Source organism: Oncorhynchus mykiss, chromosome 7 (assembly GCF_057628025.1).
Source record: "Oncorhynchus mykiss isolate SJ-2025 chromosome 7, ASM5762802v1, whole genome shotgun sequence".
NCBI classification, from domain to species: Eukaryota; Metazoa; Chordata; class Actinopteri; order Salmoniformes; family Salmonidae; genus Oncorhynchus; species Oncorhynchus mykiss.
Genome location: NC_143028.1, coordinates 45,480,844 through 45,507,135, shown reverse-complemented (window position 1 = coordinate 45,507,135; position 26,292 = coordinate 45,480,844). Strand labels below are relative to the sequence as shown.

The window sequence follows — 26,292 nt, the reverse complement described above, 5'->3', positions numbered from 1 at the left end:
AGAGAATTAGAGAGAGCATACTTAAAATCACACAGGACACTGGATAAGACAGGAGAAATAGTCCAGATATAACAGACTGACCCTAGCCCCCCGACACATAAACTACTGCAGCATAAATACTGGAGGCTGAGACAGAAGTGGTCGGGAGACACTGTGGCCCCATCCGACGAAACCCCCGGACAGGGCCAAATAGGCAGGATATAACCCCACCCACTTTGCCAAAGCACAGCCCCCACACTACTAGAGGGATATCTTCAACCACCAACTTACCATCCAGAGACAAGCCTGAGTATAGCCCACAAAGATCTCCGCCACGGCACAACCCAAGGGGGGGGGTCTGTCAGACTGTCTGTCTCATCTGCAAAGTTATCGTCTCATTGACTTGTGGAGCTAGACCAGCCGTTATGAAGTTTCATAAGAGGCCTGTTCATTCATTAGTCTTCCAGTGTACAGCGTGTGAACGCAGGACTCGGCAGTGCCTCTCTGAAGACTACTGGACTTGTCTGACCAGTGAAACATTAGTGGACTTGTCTTCTATAGAGTAATGAGCTAATCTCTGCAAGGCACCAAAGACGAACCTTCATTTTCTGGCCTGTTTGTAGTCTGTGTGGTTTAAATGGCTTTCATTCCATGAAGCCACTGTGTTGCTTTGTTGTGCTGCTGCTGGTAGGAAAGGCTGAGAGAGTCTGCTAAAGGTCAGTGCACTGTGATTCTATATGCTGTGATTCTTCTCTGCCAGGTGGAGATTATAACAGGGCAGGTCCACTGAGCTAAACAACATCTAGACTGTTTCACCTCATTCTCCTCTATTGCTTGACGCCCATCCATATGTTGTATGGCAGGGGTAGGCAACTAGATTCAGCCGCAGGTTGATTTTTGTCAGAGGTGGTCAGTGGGCCGGAACATAATTATTACTAATTTGTCAATTTTTTTTTAATCGACCACAACTAAGCCCAAAAGGAGATTGCATTTGAAAATAACTATAATTTCGTACCTTGATTACATTGGCACACAATCACATGCATGCATACATGCAGGTAACTGGCAAAATAAAGAAAAACACAAACATAGTGTCTTAATAGGGCGTTTTTAACAAAAAAAAACGGGTGCCAAAAAAAATCCCTCGTAGGGCTGTTTTGGCCGTCAGGCCGCCTGTTGCGGTCCCCTAGTGGATGTGGTGTTTTGACAGTGGCGCTGCATGCAGAGCTATACGCTCTGAGGAGAACAAGCCTGCACTGTTGACAGGACTATGCAAAAACACCATCCACACCCTATGAGGATGCAATCCACCAACTGGTTGCTCAAAAGCAGATCTGATTTTCATGAAGTGACTTCTACGATAGTGTTGTCAGGTCATAAGAGGAAATTTTAAGGCCTATTCCTTTTGATTGGGCCTTGTTTTATGTGTAGTCTACCCTGAGTGTACAGTGTGTAGGCCTATGCTGTGCACCGGGGCCCACTATCCAAAATGTTTCCCGGCCAGCCAGCCTCTCTCCTCAGTAGCCAGGGATTCCACGGCCCTCTAGAGAGAAGATAGTGTGAGAATAGACCATAACGCTGCACCTCTTCACTGTTTTCCTGTTCTACTGGTCTGCCAGGACCTCTGTGGCTGGCTGGCTCTCTCAGCCTTTGGCAGGCATTGTGGGAACGTCACGCTGGGGAAACCTGCTCGCGCTTGCGTGTGGGTTATTCAGCGAATTCTGAGCTAGATTGAGCAGCAGCGAAAGGTGGAGATGGTGGAGAGGCCGGGTGCTAGCCTGTTACCAGGAAGGCAGTGTGTCATGGGCGGGAGGGTAGAAGAGGGTTGAAACAGCTCAACTCCGGGAGGGGCTTTGTCACAGCGTATAGGCTGGGCTGGTTTAGTGTGTATGTGTGAGGAGGGAGAGGAAAGCCCTGGGGTTGTTGCTCTTTTAGCTGCTGTAGTGTAAAATTGTGGGTGTGGGGCTGGGAGTGGCAGCTGTGCATTCTGCCACGCTCTGTTGCTACTCACCCACTGAGACAGCCTTGGCATGTAGCCCAGACCTGCATGGAGTTAGCATAAGGTTAGTTGGAGTTTCGTATATATGTCTGTCTATATCTATCTCTCTCTCTTGTGCTTTCTCTCCATTCTCTTATTTCTCTACTCTCTCACAGTTTCCTCTTATTCAGTGATTGTATGTATATTTCTCTCTCTCACACACACACTCTCTCACACACACACACATGCTTTTCTTCATGACTAGAAGATGAAACTGGTTTTGTTGTGCTGGTTGGGAGGAGGTAGCGTCATCAGTGTTTCTGTAGTTATCTGGCTGTAAAATAGTCAGATTAACCCTCAGGACTGGCCAAAATTCAACACCAGATGTGAGTTTTCAGTTAGTCTTCAGCTCACTTTCATTGCAGTGCTCTGCTCTTATCTAAAGAGCTGTCTCTCTCACATGCGTTCTTTCTTCCTCTCTTACTGTAGAACTTTCATTTTCTCTCCTTCTGTTTTACTTTCACGTTCTCTTTGTGTGTGTGTGTGTGTGTGTGAGAGCTGCGTAACATTAAAATACTGCAATACGGTTTGGATTGCACAGAGCCCTTTGTCCTGTTCAGCAGCTGCTGTTTTTTTTGTCTTGGTTTAATTATTTTCTTCTCTGGTGTCAGTATTGTCTTTTAGCAGTTATTGTAATCTCAACTGTTCCCTTCTGGCTGACAGGAAATCAAGCCCTTGGCCCGTGTTTCTAGTTCAGGATGAATTGGCCTGGATCAGCAAGGCTTTCTAGTCTTTGCTTTTGAAGCTGCCTGCTTTTGACTTTGTTTAGGAAATGTTTACCCATGATTCCCTGCACAATTATCGCAAAACTATTACTGTCAAAAGGCCCGTTGTTTCTGGAAAAAATAACACTACTACCAATTTATGAGTTGTGTCGACGTCTCAGATTGCTTGTACAGTGCCTTCCGAAAGTATTCGTACCCTTTGACTTCAAAATGGATTTAATATGTGTTTGTCTCACCCATCTACACACAATACCCCATAATGACAAAGTGAAAACATGTTTTTAGAAATGTTTGCAAATTTATTGAAAATGAAATACAGAAATATATCTTAAGTATTCACACCCCTGAGTCAATACATGTTGGAATCATGTATTGACAGAGAATTACAGCTGTGTGTGTTTCTGGGTAAGTCTCTGAGCTTTGCACACCTAGATTGAACAATATTTGTATTATTTTAAAATTCTTCAAGCTCTGTCAAGTTGGTTGTTGACCATTGCTAGACAGCCATTTTCAAGTCATGCCATAGATAAATCCCGAAGCGGTTTCCTTCCTGTCTGGCAACTGAGTTAGGAAGGACGCCTGTATTTTTGTTGTGACTGGGTGTATTCATCACCATCCCCAAGTGTAATAAATAACTTTACCATGTTCAAAAGGGTATTCAATGTTGCATTTTACATTTTTATCCATCTCGTAATAGGTGCCCTTCTTTGTGAGGCATTGGAAAACCTCCCTGGTCTTTGTGGTTGAGTCTGTGTTTGAAATCCACTGCTTAACTGAGGGTCTTTACTAGAGGTCGACCGATTATGATTTTTCAACGCCGATACCGATTTATTGGAGGACCAAAAAAAGCATATACCGATTAATCGGCAAATGTTTTTTTTTTTTTTTTTTTTTTTTTTTTTTGTAATAATGACAATTACAACAATACTGAATGAACATACTGAATTCGCTTAATATAATACATCAATAAAATCAATTTAGCCTCAAAGAAATAATGAAACATGTTCAATTTGGTTTAAATAATGCAAAAACAAAGTGTTGGAGAAGAAAGTAAAAGTGCAATATGTGCCATGTAAGAAAGCTAACGATTAAGTTCCCAGCTCAGAACATGAGAACATATGAAAGCCTGTGGTTCCTTTTAACATGAGACTTCAATATTCCAAGGTAAGATGTTTTAGGTTGTAGTTAATATAGTATTTATAGGACTATTTCTCTCTCTACCATTTGTATGTCATATACCTTTGACTATTGGATGTTCTTATAGGCACTTTAGTATTGCCAGTGTAACAGTATAGCTTCCGTCCCTCTACTCGCTCCTCCCTGGGCTCGAACCAGGAACACAACGACAACAGCCACCCTCAAAGCATTGTTACCCGTCGCTCCATAAAATCCTCTGCAAGGGGAACAACTACTCCAAGTCTCAGAGTGAGTGATGTTTGAAACTCTATTAGCGCGCACCCCGCTAACTAGCTAGCCATTTCACATCGGTTACACCAGCCTAATCTCGGGAGTTGATAGGCTTGAAGTCATAAACAGCTGCTGGCAAACGCACGAAAGTGCTGTTCGAATGAATGCTTACGAGCCGGCTGGTGCCTACCATTGCTCAGTCAGACTGCTCTATCAAATCATAGACTTAGTTATAACATAATAACACACAGAAATATTAACCTTTGGTCATTAATATGGTCGAATCTGGAAACTATCATCTCGAAAACAAGACGTTTATTCTTTCAGTTAAATAAATATTTCTACATTTCTAAACTCATAATTCCACGTTGACATTATGGGGTATTATGGGTGTGTGTGTGTAGGCCAGTGAAAAATCTAAATCTCAATGTAATCCATTTTAAATTCAGGCTGTAACAACAATGTGGAAAAAGTCAAGGGGTGTGACTACTTTCTGAAGGGGTCATGTGTCTGTGTGGACTGTACATTAGGTTACCCTACCCTGCTTTTCCCCTGACCCCTATCTAGAGAGAAGACACAGCTCGTCCAGTAAGCCCACCTCCACCTTAGCCCCCTCCACAGCTCTGTCTCGGAGCAGTGGGCCGGTTGGTGGGGGTGTCAGTGGGGGGGCCATGGGCCGCTCTTCCAGTGGGACCAGCACCTCGTCCAACTCCAAAATCCTCAAACCAGCCAAAGAGAAGCTACCAGGCATCCAGCAGAGACCTCACTTCCCTCCCTTCAGGATGCTCAACGACAAGGTGTAAGTAATGTCTAGCCTAGCCATGCTGGTGAACCATGCTGAACTTCAGTAAAACGTATTGTCATGTTGAACTTCAGCCTAGGGCTGGGCGATATGGCCCTAAAAAAAATCATTAGATTTTTTTCAAACGTGTGGGCAATTCACGATATAGTAGTGTTTTCTCGAAATAAGCTTTGTTGCACAATTAAAGGTCACTGCATTTCAAACAGTCAGCAATAATCTAATGAAAGGGGCAGAGTTGGACAGTTTTCGTGCCCAAAGTCAACCTTTTAACATTTTTATTTAATCCTGACCTTAACCTTTAAAGGTAAACTCAGCGATATGACGTAGATGCGGAGAGTAAACAGCATAGCGTGAACCCATTCACATGTGCAGATACTGTGTGTGACTTTGAGAGCCAAGTCTTGGATCTCACTCATCTCAATGTCTGCAGTGCTGCTCGTGGCAACATCATTTCACTGAGTCTACCTTTAACCTTAACCACACTGCTAACCTTTAAATTAAGACCAAAAAGCACATTTTTGTTTTCATAGTTTTTCACAATATAGTCAATTTTGACTTTGTTTCTATAGTAACTAGTGGAAACTCAGTTGTGAGTGGCAAGGGAGGGGCTTGGTGTGTTTATGAGTGAGAAGGTGCACTCAAGACAGAAAGAGACGAGACCAAAAAGACAACATGAGAACAAGCGGACATAAACGGTCATAAGAACAAAAAAACCTTGATTCTTGCGATAAAGCCATTTTGGAATTACATTGAATTCGATATGTCGGCCAGCCCTAGTACAGTCCCCTGCCTCTTAAAGCCCTGCTTCACGTTTGATTTGATCCTCTTGAGTTATATCTTATCTCTTCATCTTAGGTCCTCTCCCTGCTCCTCTGAAGTCTAGCTCTGTCTGAAGTCTCCCTGTGCTACCCTCCTTCTAAATAAGCCCCTTTATCCAACTCCATTTACAACCACTCAAAACATGTTGGCTTTCTGCCTGGGGATTTGAACACATTTCAAACTCTGTTCTGTTAAAATTCAACTATTTTTCGGAAGTATTTAATGCTGCTATAGATAAAATTAACTCCCTCGCTTTCTCCTCTGTCCATCTCTCTCTTCCAGCCTGACCCCTGCGGTCAAAGTGGAGAAGATGCGTCTGAAGGTGGATTCGTCAGCCAAGCTGGTGCAGGTTCCCTCGGCCCACTTATCGTCCTCTTCCTCCAGCAGCACTGTGAGCTCCTCGTCACCCCTGAAGCCAGGCCTTAACTGTCCCTCCATACCAAAGGCTCCCCTGCTTGCTCCCGGCCAGATCCCCAACGGCAAGGGCCACGTCTCCCTGGAAAAGAAGCAGGACAACAGCACTAGTAGCAGACAACACCTCTACAAGAGACTGTCAGGTGAGAGGAGGTGATAGGGGTTTATGTCTGGAGGACGTTTTGTTTTAAAGGTCCATTGCAGCCGTTTTTTTTATCTCTATCAAATTATTTCTGTGTAACAATCAAATACCTTACTGTGGTTGTCTTCAATTAAAGAGGAATTTCTCAAGCAAAAATGTAGCTAGGACTGTCTGGGAGTGGTCTGAGTGGGGAGGGGAAAACTGAAAACTAGCTGTTATTGGCAGAAATGCCACTAACTGAATATACTATGTTTCTCTCTTCCTTTCTACCCATCCTGTTTTCTCTCTCTTCCATCAGAACGTGAGTTTAATCCAGATATCCACTGTGGGGTCCTGGATATGACAGCTCGGAAGCCATGCACACGATCCCTAACATGCAAGGTACCAAGCCCTCTCTTCTGCCCCCTCTCTTTCTCTGTTTTGTGTGGTTAGGAAATATTCCTTGTCACATTTCCTAGGTATTTAGGCAGCCTTCAGATTCTCAGAGTGCAGCACACCCTGACCTAACATACCTCTTGGCCTTCTCCTTCCCTCAGACACATTCCCTTAGCCAGCGGAGGGCAGTGCTGGGCCGGAGGAAACGCTTCGACACACTGTTGGCAGAGCACAAAAGCAAAGCCCGGGAACGGGAACTGCAGCACCCCCACCCCCTGCAGACCACCCCTCTCAGGGAACCCCATCCCTCCCCCTCACGGCTCGCCCCCCACCACGACGCCCACCAGGTCGCTCATGGCAACGGAGCCACCGACGCCACCAAGCCTTTGGCGTTTGGCAAGCCCAAACCTCACAATCTTGGTCTTCCACGGTGAGTCACTTCATGTGCTCTTCCTGGGTTCTCGCCATCCAACCACTACTTTTTGCAGTGTTGTACAGCAAGTACCTGCATCTCTGATGTGTGTTCCTAAATCACTGTTTCCTCTGCTCTTAGGCTGAACAGCATTATCTCTGATGGAGGTGGGGGTACCCCGGGAGACCCCCACCACGCTACGTCCGCTCCTGACGGGGGCTCCCGCCTGTCCAGTGACGAGGGGGAGAACGATGAGCGGGAGGAGTGCACAGACAAACTGGACTGTCACTATTCAGGTTACCACCCACGGCCGGCAGCTGTAAGTCCACCACAAATTTAATTTGATATTACAGGGATATGCTCACAACACAGCAACAATGAAACGACTACATAGCCAGATGTATGTGAAATCAGTCCTCCCATTGAGTGGCAGCTTGCACCGTGCATGGGAAGCAGCAGTGTGTGTGTGATTGGTTTGTTAGTGCGTATTTGTGTTAACTATTTCCCTCCCTGCTGCTGCTCAGTTTTGTACCTTTGGAAGTCAACTGTTTGGGAGAAGCTGCTACTCGTTTGACCGGCGCTGGGATCGAATGCGATGTGCTCTTACCGCCATGATGGACAAGCACGTCAACACTCAGATGTGGAAGTAAGTCTGTGTACATTCATTAGACCAGAATTCCTTCCATAATACCTACCTAATTCACAAACCTATTGCAAAATCACAGAGGCAGAGATGGGGCTGTTGCGGTGACCGTATTACCGCCACCCTTGTGGTCAGGAGTCACAAAGGCAGTCAAATTCCACATGACCGTTAGTCACTGTAATTAGGCTCCTCCAAGCTCTGATGCTGCTGATGGTCATTAGTAGCCTACCAAACTTGCTAACTGCCTGGTACTCAGCACTCTATTGTCCCTCTAATCACTTGAAAATCTAATCAAACACTTCATGAGAGCCCATGAGCTCATGTTACGAGACATTTCTATAGGCTATGTGATTGCGTAATGGGAAAGTATTTAGTCAGCCACCAATTGTGCAAGTTCTCCCACTTAAAAAGATGAGAGAGGCCTGTAATGTTCATCATAGGTACACTTAACTATGACAGACAAAATGAGAGAAAAAATCCAGAAAATCACATTGTAGGATTTTTTATGAATTTATTTGCAAATTATGGTGGAAAATAAGTATTTGGTCACCTAACCACAAGCAAGATTTCTGGCTCTCACAGACCTGTAACTTCTTCTTTAAGAGGCTCCTCTGTCCTCCACTCGTTACCTGTATTAATGGCACCTGTTTCAACTTGTTATCAGTATAAAATACACCTGTCCACAACCTCAAACAGTCACACTCCAAACTCCACTATGGCCAATACCAAAGAGCTGTCAAAGGACACCAGAAACAAAATTGTAGACCTGCACCAGGCTGGGAAGACTGAATCTGCAATAGGTAAGCATCTTGGTTTGAAGAAATCAACTGTGGGAGCAATTATTAGGAAATGGAAGACATGCAAGATCACTGATAATTTCCCTCGATCTGGGGCTCCACGCAAGATCTCACCATGTGGGGTCGAAATTATCACAAGAACGGTGAGAAAAAATCCCAGAACCACACGGGGGGACCTAGTGAATGACCTGCAGAGAGCTGGGACCAAAGTAACAAAGCCTACCATCAGTAACACACTACGCTGCCAGGGACTCAAATCCTGCAGTGCCAGACGTGTCCCCCTGCTTAAGCCAGTACATGTCCAGGCCCGTCTGAAGTTTGCTACAGAGCATTTGGATGATCCAGAAGAAGATTGGGAGAATGTCATATGGTCAGATGAAACCAAAATAGAACATTTGCCCGGGCAACGAAAGAGTGGCTTCGTAAGAAGCATTTCAAGGTCCTGGAGTGGCCTAGCCAGTCTCCAGATCTCAACCCCATAGAAAATCTTTGGAGGGAGTTGAAAGTCCGTGTTGCCCAGCAACAGCCCCAAAACATCACTGCTCTAGAGGAGATCTGCATGGAGGAATGGGCCAAAATACCAGCAACAGTGTGTGAAAACCTTGTGAAGACTTACAGAAAACGTTTGACCTCTGTCATTGCCAACAAAGGGTATATAACAAAGTATTGAGATAAACTTTTGTTATTGACCAAATACTTATTTTCCACCATAATTTGCAAATAAATTCATTAAAAATCCTACAATGTAATTTTCTGGATTTTTTTTCTCATTTTGTCTGTCATAGTTGAAGTGTACCTATGATGCAAATTACAGGCCTCTCATCTTTTTAAGTGGGAGAACTTGCACAATTGGTGGCTGACTAAATACTTTTTTGCCCCACTGTATTATCACTTGTGAATGATGCCCAGCATAAGATACAAAGCCTTTTTTTTGCAACTTTTTCTAATCATAGTGCCCACCTCATATGTTTTGATAAGGTTTGTATCACATCTAAAGTGGCCAAATAACTTCTTAAAATGAAGCACATTAATCCACTTTACAAGGGGTGTAGAGTTTAATTGACATACATAAGCAGCGCGTGAGTTTCAAGTTTGGAGAAGATCATTTTCACCATAAAAATGCACCTTCGTAATAAAAGCATTACATGCATAATCACATTGTGGTCACTTTTGAGAATGGGGTTTTCCCACTAATGGAACATTTGCACTTATCGCCTACTGCCATGTGCGCATTGCTGTGTTTATCATGTGAAGAAATGGCCTAATAGTTTCAACATTTTATGCTAAATGTTCTGATCTGTTGCGTCAGCCACATTGCATAAAAACATTTTTGATGCTAGAGGTTGTGTTAATTAGGGTCTCTTTCGCATCCCACAACTGTCCCAGACTGTTTGGAATATTTATTTTATGCACAGAATAGAATGGGTCAACTTTTGTACTATAGGGGATAGAATATTGACATAGGCTTGTGCTTTTGAATGTTGTTGGCTGACGAAAAGTGAATGTGGACAGTTCTTCCAATATCTTCAATATGCACCTCGGAAATGGATAAGGACGCGCGCACAGTTGCATCCCCGATGTGTCGGTCTTCACTTGTAGCCTCTGAGAAAGACCCGGTCACGTGACGGAGAGCCATGTGAGTGAGAGACTCTTCGGATTGCGCAGCACACTCAGGGAGAAGGGCACAAAGCAGCACTCCGGGCTGCAAAATGCATGGATTTTTTTAGGGTGCATTACGGCCACAAAGGGGATGCCGCTGTGAAATTCGAGGCATTATCAAGTGCTTGTCAAATTGTGATTGAGAGACTATTGGAGTGTGTGCAGCCTGCACAAAAAAAACAAAGTACAGCTCAAGCCTTTACAAGCTACTTTTTTCAAAACAGCCTTACAATGTATTAAAAATCCAAACATAATAGCCCAATGTTTTTCCACAACTAAAGTTACATTAATAACTATAAATTAGGCATATAGGAGTACCTATTTCTTTGTTAACCGCTCAACATAGAATAGTGTACGCACTCCCTCAAAAGGTTTTTAGAAAATATTTATATTTTGTTCAGTTTTATTCTTCATGAAATAATGCCATGGAATTATAATCTCATATTGTCTGCCAAATAAACTAGTGTATCCCACAGCCATTTGGCATATCCACATCAGGATCTAACATCGGAGTAGGCTATTCTTTTCTTCTGACAACATTTTCTTCATATCATGCTTCTTTAGACCTGTTTTTAAAATGAAAATAGACCTGTTTTAAAATAAATAATGGATTTGTTGTGAAGGTGCAGGCTATATTACATTTAATTTATTACACTTTTTAAATTGTCTTGCAGGCTATGTGTGGAAGCCAGGAGATGCTAAATGTCTATGTTAATTAACGGTCAATTAACGTGAGACCGACCAGTTATCTGCTTGACAATCACCGGCGGGTGAAATTTCGTGACCGCCACAGCCCTAGACAGGGAGCCAAAGTGTTGCAGGGTGGTGAAGGGAGATCTAGTGCTGTATGGGACACTATAAGCTAGCGGTTCCAGTGTCTCTCCGGGACTGTGCTGTGCTGACCCCTCTGTGTGTAAATGTTACTGATGGGGATGATCACAGTGGTCTGTTTGTGTTATAGAAAAATCCCTTTCGCCTTGGAGAACTCCTCCTCTTCTTCTTCCTCTGCGCCGGCCCACAGGACAACCACAAACTCCTTGTCCTCATCACACGGTAGCGCCCCTGCTTCGGGCTTCCTCAGCCCCTCCTCTGCGCCCCTTCCACCCCCCTACACTCAGTCCTACGACAGCAAGTCTGTGCTCTCGTACGGGACCACCTTAAACGCCCGTGCCTCCCCCCAGGGCGCGGCCGACCACCCTGCCTACAGCGCAGCACAGGCCAGACAAGTGTCTTCGTCGCCCCAGATGCCTTCAGCCCACTCCTCGGTCCCCTCCCTGTCCTCAGGACGACCGCTCAAGTCCAGATCCAGTGGCAAGTCCTTCAGACCCCGGGAGTCCTCCTCCACAGCTGCCATAACCAACTCCACCAGTGGGGGCAGCAGTGGAGGAAGCAGCAGCAGCAGCCTCAGCTCGGGGAAGAAGAGGAAGAACAGCTCCCTCCCTACATCGTCTCACGCTACCACCTACTCCTCAGAGTCCTCTTCCTCCTCCAACACCACCTCTTCCTCCTTCAAGAAGAACTGCACAGTTCACAGTGGCAGCTCAGGGAGCACGTACCACCATGCCTCGCTAGTCTCCTCCTCCTCCTCGTCTCACAGTGGCGTCCACAGTGTGGGACTCAACTGTGGCCCCAACGCCCGGACCAACTCCCTCAGTCTGAAGGCAGAGCCGTCGGGGCCAGCGGGGTTGTCGGGGTCCGGGGTCAGAGGCCCCCCCTCGGGCAGCCCGGCCGAGTCCATCAAGAGGATGAGTGTAGTGATGAACAGCAGTGACTCCACCCTCTCCCTGGGGCCCTTTGTCCACCAGGCCCCAGAGCACCACAGCAGCTTCAGCCATGCCCACAATGACGGCCGCCTAGAGGGGAAGAAACGCAAGGGCTCCCCCGCTGTCAGCTCCATCAACAGTGGAGGAGGTGGTAGTTTAGGGGGCGGTGGCGGGGGGGCGGGCAGGCCCAAAGTGGCCAAGTCTCCAGCCATCAACAACATCCACAGCAAACATGGACGCACAATCCCAGGAGCCACGGGGCTCACCAACAACTCCCTCATCCATCAGGTGGGTTGGACACCTCACACACTGGCTGCTAATGCCTATCATCAACCAGTCAATCTCTTTATCTGTTGGGAAATTCACTGTATACAGTCAGGACTTGTATATCTTCAACATATGTACGTGTGACCACATATAGACTTTAGACAAAACATTAAACAAAAAAATCACAAATTAATAAATGTTGTAATTTATAATCTAACTTCCCTACCTTTCTCTCTCTGTCTCTCTCTCTCTCAGCCAAAGGCCCGCCCCTGACAGCGATGGCTGGGTTCTCTGTATGGAACCGAGGGGCGGATGAAGAGGAGGCAATCTGTGCGCTGCTCTGGACTGCACAAGGCCTTCTAATACGTTACTCTCAGCTTCCCAAGATCCTCAGGGTGGAGATGATCTGGACAGCCCAGTGACGTCACTGTTATCGTCTATAGTGTAACTATTCCTCCCAAAGCCATGTAGGAGCGCCGTGTGGAGGTGGCAGGCGTTAACACCCGGAGTGGGTCACACTTGGCCCCCTGTCAGTCAGGGTACAGAGGTAGATCTTCCTATGGGGAAGACAGGCTCCTACTCCCTCCTTTTCTCTCCTGTCTGCCCTTTGACCTATTGTTGAAATTCCAGAGGTACGGAGGAAGGGAAAAGTGCTGGCACAACAGCCATGGCACTGCCCACCAACCATCATGACGCAGAGCCACTGGGATTGACTGGAGAGCTCTCAAGCCGCAATCTGTTGGTTTCCGATGAGCTCGTGTGTGTGTGTGTGTGTGTGTGTGTGTGTGAGACTAGATTCTACTGGAAATTCAAATGTACACCTCCACGCCTGAACTCAGAAGCCTTGGAAGGAGAGGGCAGGATAAGGAAAAACTGTCAGTTGCAACACTTCGAACACAATCACATTGTTGTTTTTTTAATGCTTCCACTACATTTTGTCGGTTGGTTTTAATCAGTGTGACGTGTACATAACGTCAGGTTATGTATAGTAGCCAGAGATGAACCACATGAGGAGCAGATTCAGTCAATTCTATATGAGTTCCATACATGACCCAAACAATTATGCAAGTGTTACTTTTTTATGTTTCTTATGTTTTTCACTGAATTTAACTACAAAAATCTGTGTGGAGAAGAAAGTAAATTGTGCATGCATATGTGAAAAAAGGATGCCTGATACGACAATTTGATTGAACGGTTGTGAAAGAGGCTTGTCTTGAGGACAAGTGTTAATTCCTACAATATTTTTATCTTACAAATGAACAGCTACAGTAGACCTAGCCCTAACTGTGAACAGCACTAAACAAACACAGACCCACTACTTGCTTTAGGACATTTTAAGTCGGGCTTATTTTCCCCAAAAGCTAGCCAAAAGCTAGCCAAAGGCAGCCATCCGTTTCACCCACCCTAGTCTGTAACCACTACGCCAGCTTTGGCTATTGGCTATTAGGATTTCCATTCCGGTACCTTCAGTCATGTCACAATACAGTTGTCCATCACACTTGTCCTTCGTCAAAGCACGGAATCTTAAACTGGCAATACTTCCCCGTCTGTCTCTGAGATGAGATGATGCTCCATTGCCCCATCTGTCTCTGAGTTGATGCTCCTTGGGATCGTGTTTTTTTTGGGGGGGGGGGGGGGGGGGTGAGATTCATGGAGATGGCTTCAGAGTAGGTTACTACTTTTTGTAACTCCTGTAAATTTCATAAACTCCACTGATGTCAGGCAGCGAGCTTAGCTGAGGAGCCGACTATTTTCTATCTTACTTTAGCTTTTTCTTGTATGAATTGAACAAATATCGAAGTATCCCTATTTCAGAATACATATTTTATTAACGAATTGTACATATTGAAATATGTATTTTTGCACAGGCATTTTCTTACACAATTTTTTGGGGTACAATTGAGATCATTATTATTTATTAAATGAAAGAACAAGTTTAAGAACTTAACTTATTTGAAGTGGTTCACTGCCAAGTCTATAATGCAATAGGCCTATAACTAGAGGTTGAAGCATCTCATGAATCATGTACTGGGATCCTTTAAAACAGGGGTGTCAAACTCAATATTGCCCCAAGGGCCGCACTCAACGAGGTGAATGTAGGTGTATTATCATTTCTACACAGTTTCGATTTGGTTTTAGTCCTTAAAACAGTGTTCCCCAAATTCGGCCCGGGGGTAGTTTTATTTTCATTGTTGGACATAAAAGATAGTAAAACCACCAGGAAATCAGCTCCAAGGGATTTTAATTTTGGAAATATGCTCCGAAGTATTCCCATACTTAGAGACACCTGATCCTATACAAATATAAGCATGGTTTGAAAGTATTATGTTTTAGTCAAACATGATATGTTTGGACTTCTTGCGGTCAATTAGTAATATATAAATGATTATTTTTATGTAATTATGTTCCGGTCCCCTGACCAGCCGCTCAAGAAAAAATCGGCCCACGGCTGAATCTAGTCAATGATCCTTTGTTTTAAAGTATATTGAGTTTGTTTTGTTTTACTCAAATCACCCACAGGGTGGATTGGACCCCCCTCAATGTTTGACACCCCTGCTTTAAAAGGTAGTGTTGCCACGAGCATGTGTTTGTGTGACAGACAATACTTTGTTTTTAACTCTCCAAGGTCTCACCTGTGCTTTTTACTATTTTCAAGTTGCCTCTGAATCAACAAAGAAATTATCATTTTATTTGACCCAAATAGCCTGTGATTCTGAAATGTCCCGCAGGCTGAAAGCTGTGCCCGTTGTCTAAGCGATTTCCATAGATTCAATCATTTACCTTTTTAGACGAAGACCTTGTAACATTTCATCATTTGAAACACTTTCCCTTAAAGCTGAAGGGACTTAAGCAATCATTAAAGCAAGGAAGATGAACCCTTCAAACAGTGAAACTGCTTGCATCATTGTTGCCAAACATAATTTGAAGCGCAGCGTTTTAAGGAAATTCTTAGTTTGCAGCTTTCAGAAATGCTGAAATAAGAAAGTGCCTGCATTTGTTTCACACTGACTGTTTAAGGACAGAACTTTTTTCATTTTAGTTTTACCTTACTTGAATGTTCAAAGTGTTTTAGGAGCTTGCTTTTAAAATATGCCTATGAACCCTAAATGTGGTAAAAACCTGATTAGCTTGTCAGCTAGCTGGTATGAAGTACGTCGGGCTCTATTCAATCCGTATCGCAGAAGTTCAGTTATATCGTGATTGAAATTTAAAAACAATGTTCCCACATTAGCGGTAAACTCTGCATGTTTGCCTAGCTACCCAAACTCCTTGTTCCAGGTAACTGCTATGCCACACCCACAGATGTTTTGTTTCTTCTCCGCAATGATCTGGATCTGAGTACCTCCCTGACCATTTCTAGAACGTAAACAAAAAACTAAACGTGCACCCCTTTGTGTTCTGAGGATGGGAAACGCTGTTCTAACCGTTCTGGTCCAGAGCCAGAAGACATGGGTAATGCAATGTTTGGAAATTCAACATTGGCTTTGATACTCTAATTGGGTAGAGATGATCCAATCGCTTTGATACTCTAATTGGGTAGAGATGATCCAATCGCTGAGGACTTTTTGTACAACACCAAATGACTTCAGTGATGGTAGTCTCATACTGAAGTATGTAGCGAATGAAATAATTCAGTTTGAGTCGTCAGTCAATGCATGTCAGCTCAATCGGAGATGACCTAACAGTAACGCTTCAGCGATCCACATTGAATAGAGCCCGAAGTGTTAACTTTTTTTTTTTATCAACGTTTTCCAGTTGAGACGTCTGAGATCTTGGTGCAGACCAGGGGGTATTGAAGCTCCCTGGTCAGTTATGAATTGTTTAACAGGTTCAGTAAAGTGTTTTTGTTTACCCTCAACCCCACTCACAACGCTGACCTTGTTTCCATATGATGGAAACTTTGCAAAGCTGTTTTTATCAAGTACCACAGCCTTGGAATGTGAAAGTGAGAGAACACAGCTTGCGGGAGGAACATATTTTCAGTAGATAACTCCTATGTAAGAGCGTGTATAGTATTTTGTTTTAGAACATCAGAATCATTTGATCAGCTGGACTTGTGTATTGGCTGCTATGTAATTCATGAACAAACATGGTAGGTTAGATTTACTTAATATTTAAGATTGTATAGTCTTTGTTTTGTAACATGTTTCTGTAAATAAATAATTTATACAGCTATTTATACAGAAAAAAGGTCTTTGTTTCTTTACTGAAGTGGTTTTATTTCAGTAATCACTTTCATCCATGTGTGTATCAAAGGAAAAGAAGAAGTCACCAAAAAGAATTTATTATATACACAATAAGGGTCGCTTCTTCAGACAAACTACTGGTGTGGATACTGATACAACAGGGAAACGCCAGATCTCCCTCCCAAAGGTAACGCTGCACCCCATGTTACATGTTAATAACTCGGGACAGTTTCTGGACACGGTTGAGCAGTAGGTCCCCTTTCTTGATAGTCTCCTGGTACTGCCAATTCTTGCTATCAGGTCTGAAGGAAAGAAAATACAACACTGAGCTCTGCCACTTTTAATATAGAAACCAATGTTTTACATGCATGTGAAAATGTTATTCTTACCTGTTGGTTTCCACAATCTCGTTTACTTTGTCGATTTTGCAATGGAGGCGACCAGCAGCTATGAATCGGGAGAGTTCCCTGAGAGCGAAGGGAAAACAAATTAAGACCAATATTCATTGTCTTCTGATAGGCAGCATCATTCCTATGCGACTCGAAGTCCTCAACCAATGGCGTAGTCGCTGATTTACGACAACCTCCAGGATAGGCATTAATAAACTCAGGACCCTGTCTTTCAAAGAATTCGTAAAAATCAACCCTTCATTGTAAAGGGTTTAAACTCTTGTTTCCCATGCACCTGCGGAACGGTCACTAAGACACTAACAGCTTACAATTATGAAAACTTAGGACAGTAAAAGAGGCCTTTCTACTGACTGAAAAACACCAAAACAAAGATGCCCAGGGTCCCTGCACACCTGCGTGAATGTGCCATAGGCATGAGGACTGCAGATGTGGCCAGGGCAATAAATTGCTATGTCCGAAACTGTGAGACGCCTAAGACATCGCTACAGGATGGACAGCTGATCGTCCTCGCAGTGGCTGACCACCTGTAACAACACCTGCTCAGGATCGGAACATCCGAACATCACACCTGCGGGACAGGTACAGAATGGCAACAACGACTGCCTGAGTTCGACCCGAAATGCACAATCCCTCCAGTGCCAGACTGTCAGCAAGAGACTGGGCTTGTAGGCCTGTTGTAAGGCAGGTCCTCACCAGACATCACCGGCAACAACATCGCCTATGTGCACAAATCCACCGTCGCTGGACCAGACAAGACTGGTAAAAAGTGCTCTTCACTGACGAGTCGCGGTTTTGTCTCACCAGGGGTGATGGTCAGATTCGCGTTTATCATCAAAGGAATGAGCGGGATCGAGGTGGAGGGTCACAGCGTCATCGGACTGAGCTTGTTACAGGGAAGACATCTTCCTCTCCTTCCTGCAGGCTCATCCTGACATGACCATGCCACCAGCCATACTGCTCGTTCTGTGCGCGATTTCCTGCAATACAGGAATGTCAGTGTTCTGCCATGGCCAGCGAAGAGCCCGGATCTCAATCCCATTGAGCACGCCTGGGACCTGTTGGACCGGAGGGTGAGGGCTAGGGCCATTCCTCCCAGAAATGTCCGGGAACTTGCAGGTGCCTTGGTGGAAGAGTGGGGTAACATCTCACAGCAAGAACTGGCAACTCTGGTGCAGTCCATGAGGAGGAGATGCACTGCAGGGACACATTATTCAATGTCTGTGGAACTTGTTCAGGTTATGTCTCAGTTGTTGAATCTTATGTTCATACAAATATTTACACATGTTAGGTTTGCTGAAAATAAACCCAGTTGACAGTGAGTGGACGTTTCTTTTGCTGAGGTTAGGTATTGTGGGTATGAGACAAGAGGTAGACGTGAGACTCACTGGTCAATGAACTCTGTACTGACTCCAAAGGCCTCAGCCATGTAGCCCAGGGTGAGTGAGCGGTAGGACTCCAGGAGCTGGCTGTAAGCATGGATACGCATCTCCCTCACGTAGTAACGGTAGTGAGGGGCAAACAACCAGTCCTTCTTCATATCCTGCTCCACCGTGGCTGTAGAGGGGACAGAGACAAACAAGTTTACAACTAAAGAATGAGGCGAAGTGAAACACGCATGTCCACTCACTGGCTGCAGACATCAGCGTGCTTCGGCTTTACTTTTTGTAAGCCTAAACGAGGGGTGTCTCACCCAGTGACTGGAAGAAGACAGAGTAGCGACACTCGTAGAGGGAGAAGAGGTACTGGCGGACAGCAGGGAGACTGTGCAGCACCTCCAGGATCTCTGCTCCCTTTATCACCTGGGGGAGAGGGAGAACAACACATTAGTCCACAGGAGATGCTATATTTATGCCAGAACTGGAAATCTACCAGCTATATAAAGAAGTGTCTTCACTTATTAAAAACAAGTTTGAATGTTCACGTTCTGGCATGTGGAAAGTATTGTTTTCTGCAAGTACACAGTCTTAAAACAACCAACTCTTGAATGACGTAGGCACATGGATGACAACACCACCACCGTGGCTCCTGCTACCAACCTTTTCTCTGAGGTCGGGCCTCTTCAGGGCAATCATGCAGACGTAGACAGTGTACGTGACGAAGGTCTTGTAATCCATGAGCTCATAGGAGGTGAAGGTAGACACTGTGTCCAGGAAGAGCTCAGCAGCCTGTTTAAAGTCACGGATGGCCACACAGTACAGGCCCTGGTACACCTTGAGACGGTTCCTCCTGTCCCAGTCACCCCCCTCCTCAATAAGGCTGTGCAGACACAAACAAGGTCACTGAAATGACAATGCTTTCAAAATACGAGGATATAGAAAACAATGGCTTACAACACAGAGTCAACACAATGGAATGGCAGGCAAAATGCTATGAAAAACACCCAAACAGGCCTAAACAGTTACTGCAAATATAATTCTTAGAATAGATAGTGAGTGAGGACCCCTAATGGCATGTTATCATAAAGTAGTGAATGCAGAGAGAAGTAGCCCCTTTTAGGCAAACTACCTTTTAGCTTTCTCAGTGTTGCGTGTGATGAGGTCACTGTCCATATAGAACAGTCCAATCCTTAGTAGGTAGAACACAATGTCTAGTCGATGTCCCAGGGCCACAGTCTTATCAAAGGTCTTCCTGAAGGCAGTCAAAGCGTCCTCCTGTGGAGTTAAAGTTAGTAGCTTGTTTAATTGAGCTAATGATGTACATGCATGGCTAGGTTGGACTAAAGAGTCCAGGGGATTACAGAGGCAGATTATTGCTTTATAAGTATAACATGTGTTACAATGAGCTATGGGCTGACACTTGTTTTGTATGAGGTCAAATCATGGTACAAACAAATAACATGGTTTCGTACTCCATGGCCTCTGCTCTGAATGTAGTAGCTGATTAATGCAAAACTCACTTTATTCCCGATTCGGATGAGATATTCAGCTCTAGCCATCATTGCATCTCGGATTTCACTCTCCCCGAGGTTCTTCTCTGCATCTTCCAGGACATCATCCAGGCGTTTCAGCTCGTCCTCGTTGGCCTTCTTCATCTTATTCAGCAGGTCTGTGTCAAGTTGCCACTTCAGGTCTTTACACAGGCTTTCATAGTAAGGTGCCATATCTGTAACAAGAGACAATTCATCATCAGCTATTGTGGCTAGCTAGCTACAACTTGACGGTTGTAACTTTATTTGGCAACATGCTAACGTTAGACATTTTTATTTAACCAGTATATTACCGTTATCGGGTTGATTAGCTAGTTATAATACCTTGTATTGAATAGCTAACTGACCGGCAGCTAGGTTAGCAGTTTGATATATGTCCGACAGTGACGCAAGCTAGAGACGTTGCCCATGCTAGTTTGTCGACCAGAACTACCTTGTTATCTAGCTAGCTAACGTTATTTTTGTTGGTTTATTTACGAGGTAGAAGCCAAAACTCACTGTTCTCTTTGATCGAGTCCATGAGCTCAGTTTTAACTTTATCATCTTGTCGGTGACCGTCCATCGTGAGCAAAAATTTCAGCTGTGCTATCCTAAGATCGGGGTTTTTAGGCAGACCCTCTTCTTCCAGGTTTTCCAACGGCATTTTGTCTAGTATAAAAGCAAAGTAATGAGCGCAGATATTTTCTGTTTGTGACAACAATGTCAGGTATCTTCTGCTAGTTTGCGGACAATGACTTGGGAAAACACTGGTCTGCCACTTCCGCTGTACGCCGCCGAGTTGAGAACGTCAGACGTGACGCGGTGAGAACGTGCTGCCCTCGTCTGGCTCATAAAGGAATGTCCGCCGAGCACACAAAGACTGCCAAATGATCTCATTATAAAGCAGGTCTGTAACAATTTATCACTCAAAAAATATATATATTTCGCCAGATAGTTTTCTTACTTTCTAAAACATATACAGCGATGAGTACTGTGTCAGAGATAGCGACTCAGGGGTTGAAAGGTAAGCTCCCACTGAGATATAAAATATGAATCTTATTCCTAAAAATATCTAACAAAGCAATTCTCTGGTGGACATGCAGACATAAATAAGTGTGTTACATGGAACTCTCAAGATACACAGAATGGAGACTTTGCTGAGACCTGGTAGGCACAATTTTGATGATTTTAAAAGGACATGCTTTTTCATATCTGTATTACTATATATAATTATTAGTTATTATGAGAAACAATTAAACTGTTGAAACCATGATTTAAACATATTTATAAACTGGGTGATTCGAGCCCTGAATGCTGATTGGCTGACAGCTGTGGTATATCAGAACGTATACCACGGTTATGACAAAACAGTTATTTTTACTACTCTAATTACGTTGGTTACCTGTTTATAATCGCAATAAGGCATCTCGGGGTTTTGTGGTATATGGCCAATATACCACGGCTAAGGGTGGCTATTTTGAAGAATCTAAAATATATTTAGATTTTATTAACACTTTTTTGGTTACTAGATGATTCCATATATGTTATTTCATAGTTTTGATGTCTTCACTATTATTCTACAATGTAGAAAATGTCCAAATAAAGAATAACCCTTGAATAAGTAGATGTGTCCAAACTTTTGACTGGTACGGTATATATTAAAACTTGTTTGGGATAGGGGGCAGCATTTTCACTTTTGGATGAATAGCATGCCCAGAGTAAACTACCTCCTACTCAGTCCAAGATGCTAATATACTAATATTATTATTAGTATTGGATAGAAAACACCCTGAAGTTTCTAAAACTGTTTGAATGATGTCTGTGAGTATAACAGAACTCATATTGTAGACAAAAACCTGAGAAAAAATCCAAACAGGAAGTGGGAAATCTGAGGTTTGTAGTTTTTGAATTCACCCCTATCGAATACACATTGGGATATGGGTTATTTTGCTTCCACTAGATGTCAACCATCTTTAGAACGTTGTTTCAGGCTGCTCATGTGAAGGGGGGCCGGATGGGAGCTGTTTGACTAAGGGGTCTGCCTACAGACTCGTTTTCAGTCACGCACTTTCACTTGAGAGGTAGCTCTCGTTCCATTGCTTTTCTACAGACAATGGAATTCTCTGGTTGGAACATTATTGAACTTTTATGATAAAAACATCCTAAAGATTGATTCTATACTTAGTTTGACAAGTTTCTTCAACCTGTAATATAAATTCTTGAACGTTTCATCCGAATAGACCAGATCGCGCTTTTGGATTTGTTTACCAAACGCCCTAACAAAAGAAGCTATTGGACATAAATGGACATAAATGATGGACATTATCAAACAATACAAGCATTTATTGTGGAACTACGATTCCTGTGAGTGCATTCTGATGAAGATCATCAAAGGTAAGTGAATATTTATAATGCTATTTATGAATAATGTTGACTACCCAACATGGCGGATAATTCTCTGGCTGGTTTGTGCTCTGAGCACCGTTCTCAGATTATGCTTTTTCCTTAAAGTTTTTTTATAATCTGACACAGCGGTTGCATTAAGGAGAAGTGTATCTAAAGTTCCATGTATAATAGTTGTATTTTCATCAACATTTATTATGAGTATTTCTGTGAATTCATGTAGCTCTCTGCAGTATCACTGCATGTTATAGAACTACTGAATGTAACACGGTAATGTAAAATAAGATTTTTTGATATAAATATGAACTTTACCGAAAAAAACATACATGTATTGTGTAACATGATGTCCTATGAGTGTCGTCGGATGAAGACCATCAAAGGTTAGTGATTCATTTTATCTATATTTCTGCTTTTTGTGACTCCTCTCTTTGGCTGGAAAAATGGCTGGGTTTTTCTGTGAGTTGGTGGTGACCTAACATAATCGTTTGTGGAGCTTTCGCTGTAAAGCATTTTTGAAATCAGACACTGTGGCTGGATTAACGAGAATTGTATCTTTAAAATGGTGCCTAATACTTGTATGCTTGAAATTTGATTTATGAGATTTCTGTTGATTTGTATTTGGCGCCCTGTTATTTCATTGGCTGTTGGCTAGCGGAACCCCAGTCTTAGACAGGTTAAGACATTTACAAAACACATTTATAGCTATAACTTAATTAATTGCTGTATAAAAGGGTCGTAACAATACAATAGAGAGGTACAAATTAGACAAAAAACGGAATACCATGACTCAACTAAACAGGTTGTGCAGGCCTATAACTGCAATTGTAAAATGTTTAGTCTGTTTATGTTTTGTCTTCCAGACCCGTGGTAATGCTCTAGTCTCCTTAATCATTTAGCATATTCACTTGTGCTCAAATTAACACCTAACCTACTTCACCAGGCGTGTAGACATACTACTGGTGAAATGTCTGTCTCCTTAACCATGTCTGTCTGCTTGCAGTACATCCAGAGTGCCTTGCTCAAGAGCACATCGGCAGATTTTTCACCTACTTGGCTCTGGGATTTGAACAAGCAACATTTTGGTTACTGTCCCAACACTCTTAACCGCTTGGCTACCTGCCGTAGCCGTACCTGATAGATCAGTTTCTGTATGGATTCACTGCAGGTAGGCCTATGTGATATTGCACCTTCAATTTCATGCAGATCAGTTTAATTGAAGGATCATTATGCCATGGTAAAATAGAATCCCAGAATGACCTTGTGTTTTACAGCGATAATAACAATATATGTTTTAGTCTTGTTTGTGAACATCAGGTTTAGGAGGAAATATCCATGCAATATACCTGGGTGAGAGTTCACCCTAAAAGATAACGGCATGGTAACACTAACGTCAGCTACCTTTGACTCCATTGGTAAACTGTCAGGACAATTTGTTGGACTAAGGTAAGGTGCTATTTTTGAATTTCAACATTTCACTGAAAAAAATAAGCATCAAGCATCACACTAAACATGTAGTTATCAATTTGTGCCAAATCGGATATCCTGAATATGCTCTGACTTGAGGCTTTGTCTCAACTTTCTCAGAGAGATTCTTGGCTGTGAAAATAGCTGGAACATCCTACTGTGTGTTCCAACATGTTTCTCTGTGGTACAGCTGCTGACAAAGGCCCTTCTTTCCAGAAGACCCAAGATACTCATTGATAGAAAAGGGCAATGCAGAGGCATGCAAAAAAAGTTAGGTGTTTTCTTCATAGTCACTGAGGCAAATGTACAAATTGTAATTACAGTATTTAGTCATTCTTGTTCAACTTGCTTTTGGGTGTATTATATGTAGATATAAATGTATGAAGGAAAATAAGTATAATTCATGTAATAGTCATTGTCAGCACTGTATCTATATACATACATTTGGTATTATTAAACATAGTTTACAGATGACACATGTATAGCTGAATGAAAAGTAAGTACAGCTAAGGAGACATTACTCACCTATTGTATCTTACTCAAAAACAATATATGTTCCTGTGTTGTGTGTGTGGTTTCCCAGCTCTGCAGAGTCTGTGGGGTAGGGGCGAGGACAAGCTGGAGATGGAGGAGATGGTGTTGGAGTACGCTGCCATAAAGGGTGAGGCCTCTAAGAGTCTACTGGAGCTGCTGAGAGACAGAAGCTTCCGATGGCAGCTCATCACCACGGTGGTGGTGTACAGCCGCATCCAGTTCTCTGGCATCATTGCAGTAAGCACAGCACACACCACCCTCTCTGTCTTTTATCCCATATCTCAGGCGTGGGCAAACGTTTTGGCTCGAGGGTCATATCGGGATTTCGAAATTCTACTGAGTGCCGCACATATTTTTGCGGGCAAGAAAAATGTGAGTTATTTCTGCGTACTTTCTATCTAGTTTTAGACATTTAAGTTCAGAAGTGTTTTTTTAACCCAAAATAATAATTTAGCCAAAAAACATAAATATTATTACTAACACAGTGTGTTCTCCTTTGACAGCTTCAAGGAGGCATGCATCCCCCTGAATAAGATCCGCTGTGTGATTTTGGGTGTTTTGTCTGAGGTCCCCACCTCCATCATCTGGGTGTGTCGCTGGGGAACATGGCCTACACTACAGGGGGTATACTATGATACCCCTCTGCAGTGTTGTAGTAATCAGTCCAGTTTCGAGACCACATATTGAGAGGTGCCCTCTGTTACTTCTACAAAGCATGTGCCCAGGCTAAAAATGTTCAAAGTAGAATACTTCTTAATTAACTTGAAAATGTCACTGGTTAAGTGGTCATTAGACAACCATGATAAGGACTAATAAGTAATCAGTGAACAGTACAGGAGAGTGACCATAGGGAAGGAAACACTGTCCCAGTGCAGGAATCCACCCCCAGTGCATACCGTAAAGGAGCTCCGTTAGGTAGAACATGTTTGTCACTAAGATGTGAATGCCACTCCTGAAGTCCTAAACAATAAATCATGTGTGAGCTCCTCTGGCTTTGCCATCCCCTAGGTGGAGGGAGGGAGGGAGTGATGGATGGGGAAGGTTCCGGACAAGTTCTGTTGTGTGCAATCATCCCCAGGGCCTGCTGATAATGCATGTGGGAAGAGAGCACTACTCTGGGGGGCTTTGGGGTCGTGTCTGCCATCATGATATTAATCACCATCACTCTCAAACTGAAGGTGAGGTCTTGACCTTTCAACTCTCCTGCACTGTGACAAACTTACAGTAAGAGGACCTAGGGGGATGATACGTGGAAGAGACAGTTTTGCTCGAAATACCAACATTACATTCCTGTGATCATCAATGGGTGATTGGTCAGATGCATCCTGTCCTGTTGCCTGTGGTATTCCTAGCTGTAGTGTTGCCATCTCTCACACAATAGATTTATCCAATCATGCCAGCCTGCAGCGTTTGTCTTCACTGGAATCCTGTGCTGGGACTAGTCTTCCCCTTTCTGATTGTAAGTCTATAGCCCATCATCAATATACTGCACCTCTATATGTATTCAATTCATGTAGGACAGCAGAACACTTTGGAATGAAGTATTGTTACAGTATATAACACTTTTTTTTATAATGCTTACCAATTGAGATACAATATGATTTCCTGAACACAATTCACATTGTTCTGCACTATGAAAGTTTGATACCCCAGGGATACCAGGCATACAGTAATTCCATACTTTGAACATCATATTAAAACCTTTTTCTATCATCTCATAATTACTTTTGTTCAGTCTGTGTAAAAAGCTGAGCTCTAATTTAGGTACCAGTGGAATTATATAAAATTGAAAGGTTTCACATAGCCATGAGTAGAACAATAGGCCAGGACTATTTAATCACAGGCTCTCAGCCAACCGTCCAAGTTGTTCCCCTGACTATTGGAGCGCTAGGAACTCACCTGCCTCTTCTCTTAACCACAGGAGCTGCTCAAGTAGTTCAGCTTCGTGCTGTTCACCTGCATGTGTCTGTTGGCGTCACTCTGTCTTCTTCTACCTACTGGAGACCAAGGGGAAAACCCTCCTGGAGATCTCAGGGAGTTTAAAAACATCACTCTCTGTGTAAAACCCCTCTCACATGACAAGACCCTGGAGACAAAGTTAGAAAAACTGTTGGAAGCAAAAGAACTGAGATGCATTATACTCAGTC

General features: G+C 43.4%; 2 protein-coding genes across 7 annotated transcripts in view; one reads left to right on the top strand and one right to left on the bottom strand.

The window, feature by feature from the left end:
- LOC110527971 (ataxin-7) overlaps positions 1-16,433 on the top strand; it is a 54,483-nt gene extending 38,050 nt beyond the window's left edge. For 3 of the 5 annotated variants that reach the window (XM_090241138.1, XM_036983463.2, XM_021609622.3), the window contains 8 exons: positions 4,717-4,948; positions 6,053-6,327; positions 6,625-6,707; positions 6,863-7,131; positions 7,255-7,432; positions 7,638-7,759; positions 11,174-12,263; positions 12,498-16,433. In XM_090241138.1, coding sequence (XP_090097264.1) covers positions 4,717-4,948; positions 6,053-6,327; positions 6,625-6,707; positions 6,863-7,131; positions 7,255-7,432; positions 7,638-7,759; positions 11,174-12,263; positions 12,498-12,515 — 2,267 coding nt within the window. In that variant the 3' untranslated portion in view covers positions 12,516-16,433. Of the gene's footprint in view, positions 1-1,688; positions 2,043-4,716; positions 4,949-6,052; positions 6,328-6,624; positions 6,708-6,862; positions 7,132-7,254; positions 7,433-7,637; positions 7,760-10,886; positions 12,264-12,497 lie in introns of those variants that run through there. The other 2 variants (XM_021609626.3, XM_090241140.1) reach the window with 2 other exon arrangements.
- Positions 16,434-16,437: 4 nt separating this feature from the next.
- psd6 (26S proteasome non-ATPase regulatory subunit 6) lies at positions 16,438-20,522 on the bottom strand. 2 transcript variants are annotated; one of them, XM_021608244.3, is made up of 8 exons: positions 20,264-20,522; positions 19,736-19,941; positions 19,345-19,490; positions 18,876-19,095; positions 18,530-18,638; positions 18,225-18,393; positions 16,819-16,896; positions 16,438-16,731 (listed from the first exon to the last, which is right to left on the bottom strand). In XM_021608244.3, exons 1-8 carry the CDS (start codon positions 20,406-20,408, stop codon positions 16,635-16,637), a joined length of 1,170 nt encoding a protein of 389 aa, XP_021463919.1. In that variant the 5' UTR covers positions 20,409-20,522; the 3' UTR covers positions 16,438-16,634.
- Between the last annotated feature and the right edge of the window lie 5,770 nt (positions 20,523-26,292).